Genomic DNA, 10,196 nt, shown 5'->3' on the forward strand with positions numbered 1-10,196 from the left:
CACCCCATCTGGTCAGATACAGACACCCCATCGGGTCATATACAGACACCCCATCGGGACGATACAGACTCTCCATTGAGTCACATACAGACTCCCCATCGGGTCAGATACAGACTCCCCATCAGGTCAGATACAGACACCCCATCAGGTCAGATACAGACTCTCCATCGGGTCAGATACAGACTCTCCATCGGGTCAGATACAGACTCTCCATTGGGTCAGATACAGACTCCCCATTGGGTCGGATACAGACACCCCATCAGGTCACATACAGACTCTCCATTGGGTCAGATACAGAATCTCCATTGGGTCAGATACAGATTCTCCATCAGGTCAGATACAGACTCTCCATTCGGTCAGATAGAGACTCCCCATCGGGTCAATACAGACACCCCATCGGGTCGGATACAGACTCTCCATTGGGTCAGATACAGACTCCCCATTGGGTAGGATACAGACACCCCATCGGGTCGGATACAGACTCTCCATCAGGTCAGATACAGACTCTCCATCGGGTCAAATACAGACACCCCATCGGGTCGGATACAGACTCTCCATTGGGTCAGATACAGACTCTCCATCGGGTAGGATACAGACTCTCCATCGGGTCAGATACAGACTCTCCATAGGGTCCGATACAGACACCCCATCGGGTCAGATACAGACTCTCCATCAGGTCAGATACAGACTCCCCATAGGGTCCGATACAGACACCCCATCGGGTCAGATACAGACTCTCCATCAGGTCAGATACAGACTCCCCATCGGGTCAGATACAGACACCCCATCTGGTCAGATACAGATTCCCCATCGGGTCGGATACAGACTCCCCATCAGGTCAGATACAGACTCCCCATCGGGTAAGATACAGACTCTCCATCGGGTCGGATACAGACTCCCCATCAGGTCAGATACAGACTCCCCATCGGGTAAGATACAGACTCTCCATTAGGTCAGATACAGACTCTCCATCGGGTCGGATACAGACTCCCCATCGGGTCAGATACAGACACCCCATCTGGTCAGATACAGACACCCCATCGGGTCAGATACAGACACCCCATCGGGTCGATACAGACTCTCCATTGGGTCAGATACAGATTCCCCATAGGGTCGGATACAGACTCCCCATCAGGTCAGATACAGACTCCCCATCGGGTAAGATACAGACTCTCCATTAGGTCAGATACAGACTCTCCATCGGGTCGGATACAGACTCCCCATCGGGTCAGATACAGACACCCCATCTGGTCAGATACAGACACCCCATCGGGTCAGATACAGACACCCCATCGGGTCGATACAGACTCTCCATTGGGTCAGATACAGATTCCCCATAGGGTCGGATACAGACTCCCCATCAGGTCAGATACAGACTCTCCATCGGGTAAGATACAGACTCTCCATCGGGTCGGATACAGACTCCCCATCAGGTCAGATACAGACTCCCCATCGGGTAAGATACAGACTCTCCATCAGGTCAGATACAGACTCCCCATAGGGTCCGATACAGACACCCCATCGGGTCAGATACAGACTCTCCATCAGGTCAGATACAGACTCCCCATAGGGTCCGATACAGACACCCCATCGGGTCAGATACAGACTCTCCATCTGGTCAGATAAAGACACCCCATCGGGTCAGATACAGACTCTCCATCGGGTCAGATACAGACTCTCCATCAGGTCAGATACAAACTCCCCATCGGGTCAGATACAGACTCTCCATCAGGTCAGATACAGACTCTCCATCGGGTCAGATACAGACTCTCCATCAGGTCAGATACAGACTCTCCATCGGGTCAGCTACAGACTCTCCATCAGGTCAGATACAGACTCTCCATCGGGTCGGATACAGACTCTCAATCGGGTCAGATACAGACTCTCCATCGGGTCAGATACAGACTCTCCATCGGGTCAGATACAGACACCCCATCTGGTCAGATACAGACTCTCCATCGGGTCAGATACAGACACTCCATCGAGTCAGATACAGTCACCCCATCGGGTAAGATACAGACTCTCCATCGGGTCGGATACAGACTCCCCATCAGGTCAGATACAGACTCCCCATCGGGTAAGATACAGACTCTCCATTAGGTCAGATACAGACTCTCCATCGGGTCGGATACAGACTCCCCATCGGGTCAGATACAGACACCCCATCTGGTCAGATACAGACACCCCATCGGGTCAGATACAGACACCCCATCGGGTCGATACAGACTCTCCATTGGGTCAGATACAGAATCTCCATCAGGTCAGATACAGACTCTCCATTCGGTCAGATAGAGACTCCCCATCGGGTCAATACAGACACCCCATCGGGTCGGATACAGACTCTCCATTGAGTCAGATACAGACACCCCATCGGGTCGGATACAGACTCTCCATCAGGTCAGATACAGACTCTCCATCGGGTCAAATACAGACACCCCATTGGGTCAGATACAGACTCTCCATCGGGTCAAATACAGACACCCCATCGGGTCAGCTACAGACTCTCCATCGGGTCAGATACAGACTCTCCATCGGGTCGGATACAACTCTCAATCGGGTCAGATACAGACTCTCCATCGGGTCAGATACAGACACTCCATCGGGTCAGATACAGACTCTCCATCGGGTCAGATACAGACTCTCCATCTGGTCAGATACAGACTCTCCATCAGGTCAGATACAGACTCTCCATCGGGTCAGATACAGACACCCCATCAGGTCAGATACAGACTCTCCATTGGGTCAGATACAGACACTCCATCGGGTCAGATACAGTCACCCCATCGGGTCAGATACAGACTCCCCATCGGGTCAGATACAGACACCCCATCGGGTCAGATACAAACTCCCCATTGGGTCAGATACAGACTCCCCATTGGGTCAGATACAGACTCTCCATCGGGTCGGATACAGACTCTCCATCAGGTCAGATACAGACTCTCCATCGGGTCGGATACAGACTCTCCATCGGGTCAGATACAGACACCCCAACTGGTCAGATACAGACACCCCATTGGGTCAATACAGACTCCCCATCGGGTCAGATACAGACACCCATCGGGTCAGATACAGACTCTCCATCGTGTCAGATACAGACTCTCCATCAGGTCAGATACAGACTCTCCATCAGGTCAGATACAGACTCTCCATCGGGTCGGATACAGACTCCCCATCGGGTCAGATACAGACACCCCAACTGGTCAGATACAGACACCCCATTGGGTCAATACAGACTCCCCATCGGGTCAGATACAGACACCCATCGGGTCAGATACAGACACCCCCTCTGGTCAAATACAGACTCCCCATCGGTTCAGATACAGACACCCCATCTGGTCAGATACAGACACCCCATCTGGTCAGATAGAGACTCTCCATCGGGTCAGATACAGATTCTCCATCAGGTCAGATACAGACTCTCCATTGGGTCAGATACAGACTCTCCATCGGGTCAGATACAGACACCACATCTGGTCAGATACAGACACCCCATCTGGTCAGATACAGACACCCCATCGGGTCAGATACAGACTCTCCATTGGGTCAGATACAAACTCTTCATTGGGTCAGATACAGACTCTCCATCGGGTCAGATACAGACTCTCCATCAGGTCAGATACAGATTCTCCATCAGGTCCGATACAGGCTCCCCATTGGGTCAGATACAGACACCCCATCGGGTCAGATACAGACTCCCCATCGGGTCAGCTACAGACTCTCCATTGGGTCAGATACAGACTCTCCATCGGGTCGGATACAACTCTCAATCGGGTCAGATACAGACTCTCCATCGGGTCAGATACAGACACTCCATCGGGTCAGATACAGACTCTCCATCGGGTCAGATACAGACTCTCCATCGGGTCAGATACAGACTCTCCATCGGGTCAGATACAGACACCCCATCAGGTCAGATACAGACTCTCCATTGGGTCAGATACAGACACTCCATCGGGTCAGATACAGTCACCCCATCGGGTCAGATACAGACTCCCCATCGGGTCAGATACAGACACCCCATCGGGTCAGATACAAACTCCCCATTGGGTCAGATACAGACTCCCCATTGGGTCAGATACAGACTCTCCATCGGGTCAGATACAAACTCCCCATTGGGTCAGATACAGACACCCCATCTGGTCAGATACAGACTCTCCATCAGGTCAGATACAGACTCTCCATCGGGTCAGATACAGACTCTCCATCAGGTCAGATACAGACTCTCCATCAGGTCAGATACAGACTCTCCATCGGGTCGGATACAGACTCTCCATCAGGTCAGATACAGACTCTCCATCGTGTCAGATACAGACTCTCCATCAGGTCAGATACAGACTCTCCATCAGGTCAGATACAGACTCTCCATCGGGTCGGATACAGACTCCCCATCGGGTCAGATACAGACACCCCAACTGGTCAGATACAGACACCCCATCGGGTCAATACAGACTCCCCATCGGGTCAGATACAGACACCCATCGGGTCAGATACAGACACCCCCTCTGGTCAAATACAGACTCCCCATCGGTTCAGATACAGACACCCCATCTGGTCAGATACAGACACCCCATCGGGTCAGATAGAGACTCTCCATCGGGTCAGATACAGATTCTCCATCAGGTCAGATACAGACTCTCCATTGGGTCAGATACAGACTCTCCATCGGGTCAGATACAGACACCCCATCTGGTCAGATACAGACACCCCATCTGGTCAGATACAGACACCCCATCGGGTCAGATACAGACACCCCATCGGGTCAGATACAGACTCTCCATTGGGTCAGATACAGACTCTTCATTGGGTCAGATACAGACTCTCCATCGGGTCAGATACAGACTCTCCATCAGGTCAGATACAGATTCTCCATCAGGTCCGATACAGGCTCCCCATTGGGTCAGATACAGACACCCCATCGGGTCAGATACAGACTCCCCATCGGGTCAGATACAGAATCCCCATCGGGTCGGATACAGAATCCCCATCGGGTCAGATACAGACTCTCCATTGGGTCAGATACAGACTCCCCATAGGGTCCGATACAGACACACCATCGGGTCAGATACAGACTCTCCATCAGGTCAGATAATGACTCTCCATCGGGTCAGATACAGACTCTCCATCGGGTCAGATACAGACTCTCCATCGGGTCGGATACAAACTCCCCATTGGGTCTGATACAGGCTCCCCTTTGGGTCAGATACAAACACCCATCGGGTCAGATACAGACACCCCCTCTGGTCAAATACAGACTCCCCATCGGTTCAGATACAGACACCCCATCTGGTCAGATACAGACACCCCATCGGGTCAGATACAGAATCCCCATTAGGTTAGAAACAGACTCTCCATCGGGTCAGATACAGACTCTACATCAGGTCAGATACAGTCTCTCCTTCAGGTCAGATACAGTCACCCCATCGGGTCAAATACAGACACCCCATCTGGTCAGATACAGACACCCCATCTGGTCGGATAAAGACACCCCATCTGGTCAGATACAGACTCCCCATCGGGTCAGATACAGACACCCCATCTGGTCAGATACAGACACCCCATCGGGTCAGATACAGACACCCCATTGGGTCAGATACAGACACCCCATCTGGTCAGATACAGACTCCCCATCGGGTCAGATACAGACACCCCATCTGGTCAGATACAGACACCCCATCGGGTCAGGTACAGACTCTCCAGTGGGTCAGATACAGACTCTCCATCGGGTCAGATACAGACTCTCCATCGGGTCAGATACAGACACCCCATCGGGTCAGATACAGACACCCCATCGGGTCAGATACAGACACCCCATTGGGTCAGATACAGACACCCCATCTGGTCAGATACAGACTCCCCATCGGGTCAGATACAGACTCCATGGACTATGGATTGGCCTTAGCTGTTGATCTCGTCTGCCCCAGCAACCCAGGGCATATTCAATAACTGGACTCCAGCACCATCAACACGCGTGCCAACGACCATGGACAGATTCAAAGCGATTGTGCAACCACCGTCTGTGACTCCAGCCTTGAACTCCAGGCCGGGTCTTCACATGCTGCGATTGTGTCTCCCGTCTACCCTTCCCACACCACCACTCTGCAATCTCCTCTCCCTCAGATCCCTACGTCAGCTCCTGGGCCCTCTGAGGCTCCATCTTCCTCTCACCCCGACCCTTCCCTCTCCACTGACACTACCAGCCTCCCTCCCCCCTCTGATCCCATCTCTCATCCGTGCCGGGTCTTTACCATTCCCTCCGACCTTCAACTCTCTGAGGCAGAGCGCTCTGTCCTCAGTAAGGGCCTCAGCTTTGTCCCCCTTCGCCCACACCTCAGTGAGTCCCGCATACGCCATGACGCTGAACTCTTCATCCGCCGGCTCCGTCTCCGAGCCTACTTCTTTGACAAGGACGCTCCTACCCCCACCGATGACCCCTTCTCCCGTCTTCAACCCTCCTCCTCTTCATGGACACCCCACTCTGGTCTTCTGTCTGCTCTGGATCTCTTTATTGCTAATTGCCGACGGGACATCAACCGTCTTGACTTCACCACACCCTGTTCCAATTCCAACCTCACTCCTTCCGAACGCTGTGCTCTCCACTCCCTCCGCATCAATCCCAACCTCCTATAAACCCTGCTGATAAGGGGGGAGCTGTTGTTGTCTGGCGTACTGACCTCTACCTGGCCGAGGCACAGCGACAACTCTCTGATACCTCCTCTTATTTACCCCTTGATCATGACCCCACTAAGGAGCACCAGGCCATTGTCTCCTATACCATCACCAACCTTATCAGCTCTGGGGATCTCCCATCCACTGCCACCAACCTCATAGTTCCCACACCCCGCACTTCCCGTTTCTACCTCCTACCCAAGATCCACAAACCTGCCTGTCCACATAGACCTATTGTCTCAGCTTGCTCCTGCCCCACCAAACTCATTTCTGCATAACTTGATACTGTTTTATCTCCCCTTGTTCAATCCCTTCCCACCTATGTTTGTGACACTTCTCACGCTTTGAATTTTTTCAATGATTTTAAGTTCCCTGGCCCCCACCGCCTTAGTTTCACCATGGACTTCCAGTCCCTATATACCTCCATCCCCCACCCGGACAGTCTCAAAGCTCTTCGCTTCTTTTTGGATTCCAGACCTAACCAATTGCCCTCTACCACCACTCTCCTCCGTCTAGCAGAATTAGTTCTTACTCTCAATAATTTCTCCTTTGGCTCCTCCCACTTCCTCCAAACCAAGGGTGGAGCCATGGGCACCCGTATGGATCCCAGTTATGCCTGCCTTTTTGTTGGCTTTGTGGAACGGTCCATGTTCCAACTCTATATGGGTATACGTCCCCCTCTTTTCCTTCGCTGCATCGACGACTGCATTGGCGCTGCCTCCTGCACGCATGCTGAGCTCGTTGTCTTCATTAACTTTGCCTCCAACTTTCACCCTGACCTCAAATTTAGCTGGTCCATTTCCGACACCTCCCTCCCCTTTCTTAATCTTTCTGTCTGCATCTGTGGAGACGGCTTATCTACTGATATCTACTATAAGATACAGACTCTCACAGCTACCCGGACTATTCCTCTTCCCACCCTGTCTCTTGCAAAAAGGCTATCCCCTTCTCACAATTCCTCCGTCTCCACCGCATCTGCTCTCAGGATGAGGCTTTGCATTCCAGGACGAAGGAGATGTCTTCCTTTTTTAAACAAAGGGGCTTCCCTTCGTCCACCATCAACTCTGCTCTCAAACGCATCTCTCCCATTTCCCACACATCTGCCCTCACCCCATCCACCCGCCACCCCACTCGGGATAGGGTTCCCCTTGTCCTCACCTACCACCCCACCAGCCTCCAGGTCCAACATATAATTCTCTGTAACTTCCACCACCTCCAACTGAATCCCACTACCAAGCACATCTTTCCCTCCACCCCTCTTTCTGCTTTTCGCAGGGATCACTCCCTACGCGACTCCCTTGTCCACTCTTCCCCCCCATCCCTTCCTACCGATCTCCCTCCTGGCACTTAACCCTGTAAGCGGAACAAGTGCTACACCTGCCCTTACACTTCCTCCCTCACCACCATTCAGGGCCCCCAGACAGTCCTTCCAGGTGAGGCGACACTTCACCTGTGAGTCGGCTGGTGTGGTATACTGCGTCCGGTGCTCCTGGTGTGGCCTTTTATATATTGGTGAGACCCGACGCAGACTGGGAGATCGTTTCGCTGAACACCTACGCTCAGTCTGCCAGAAAAAGCAGGATCTCCCAGTTGCCACACATTTTAATTCCACGTCCCATTCCCATTCTGATATGTCTATCCATGGCCTCCTCTACTGTCAAGATGAATCCACACTCAGGTTGGAGGAACAACACCTTATATACTGGCTGGGTAGCCTCCAACCTGATGGCATGAACACCGACTTCTCTAACTTCCGTTAATGCCCCTCCTCCCCTTCTTACCCAATCCCTAACATATTTAGTTGTTTGTTTTTTTTCTCTCTCTCTGCCCATCACTCTGCCTGTTCTCCATCTCCTTCTGGTGCTCCCCTCCCCCCTTTCTTTCTCCAGAGGCCTCCCGTCCCATGATCCTTTTCCTTCTCTAGCTCTGTATCACATTCGCCAATCACCTTTCCAGCTCTTAGCTTCACCCCACCCCCTCCGGTCTTCTCCTATCATTTCACATTTCCCCCTCGCCCCACTATTTTCAAATCTCTTAGTATCTCTCCTTTCAGTTAGTCCTGACGAAGGGTCTCAGCCTGAAACGTCAACAGTACTTCTCCCTATAGATGCTGCCTCGCCTGCTGTGTTCCACCAGCATTTTGTGTGTGTCGTTGTTTGAATTTCCAGCATCTGCGGATTTCCTTGTGTTGAGGAGGAATTCCTTTAGCTAGATGGCGATGAATCTGTGGAATTCATTGCCACAGACGGCTGTGCAGGCCAAGTCATTGGGTATATTTAAACCAGGGTTGATAGGTTCTTGATTAATCAGGGAGTCAAAGGTTACAGGGAGACGGCATGAGAATGGCGTTGAGAGGGATAATAAATCAGTCATGATGGAATGATGGAGCATACTTGATGGGCTGAGTGGCCTAATTCTTTACCTATGTCTTATGGTGCCATAGCCTCTCACTCTCTCATACACACACACACACACACACACACACACACACACACACACACACACACACACACACACACACACACACACACACAAACTGACTCTCACTGGGGAAAGGGACACACACACACACACACACACACACACTCACACACACACACACACACACACACACACACACACACACACACACACTCACACACACACACTCACACACACACACACTCACACACACACACACACTCACACACACACACACACACACACACACACACTCACACACACACACACACACACACACACACACACACACTCACACACTCACACACACACACACACACACACACACACACACACACATCCCACCATCTGCTTCTCCCCTTTCATCATGCCTGTAGCACCAGGTGCCTGGAACGTTGATAACCATCCAGCTCAGAAGAGTCAGAGGCACCTGTGTGGGACAAAACCAGGAATTTTCCTGCCTGCATTCCCATCACCTACGCAACAACTTCAGTTTCATGCAAACCCATGAAACAAACCACAATCAGTCACCTGAAAAAACAATTACCTGATACGGTAACGACGGCACACAAGAACAGGGTTAACCATTGAAGCATAGCCCTTGGATCGTCGAGAAGTTAAAAAACAAGTCAGTCAGGCTTGGGGAGGAAACATTCAGCCATGTGTTCAGGGCAATGTCCCCTTGCTGATTAACTTCAAACAGGATCAATAGACAGTCAAATATCAACCAGGGTTACCATAGAGACAGGATTAAGAAAAGACAGGGCATTCAGCTCATATTCCTGGCCAATCACACTTTTTCCCAGGGTAGAAATGGCTAACACCAGGGGCTGTAATTTAAAGGTGATTGGAGGAAAGTATAGAAGAGGAGGTCAGGGGTAGGTTTTTTATGCACGGGGTGCTCTGCCAGGAGGGGTGGTAAATACAGGTCCATTAGGGCCATTTAAGAAACATGGATGATAGAATATTAGAGGGTTATGTTTTGTTACTGATTTTTTATCTTAAAGATACCACACAGTAACAGGGTCATCCAGTCCAGTGAACCTACACCACCTTATTACAACCCTGTG

At 51.4% G+C, this 10,196-nt stretch overlaps 1 protein-coding gene across 1 annotated transcript in view; it reads right to left on the minus strand.

Moving 5' to 3' along the window:
- The window catches only part of LOC132393572 (lipase member H-like), a 33,577-nt gene extending 23,745 nt beyond the window's left edge, over positions 1-9,832 (minus strand). Inside the window, exon 1 of the mRNA XM_059969006.1 lies at positions 9,674-9,832. Coding sequence (XP_059824989.1) covers positions 9,674-9,722 — 49 coding nt within the window. The 5' untranslated portion in view covers positions 9,723-9,832. The remainder of the gene's footprint in view (positions 1-9,673) is intronic.
- Positions 9,833-10,196: the final 364 nt, after the last annotated feature.

Source organism: Hypanus sabinus, chromosome 4 (assembly GCF_030144855.1).
Source record: "Hypanus sabinus isolate sHypSab1 chromosome 4, sHypSab1.hap1, whole genome shotgun sequence".
Classification (NCBI taxonomy): Eukaryota; Metazoa; Chordata; class Chondrichthyes; order Myliobatiformes; family Dasyatidae; genus Hypanus; species Hypanus sabinus.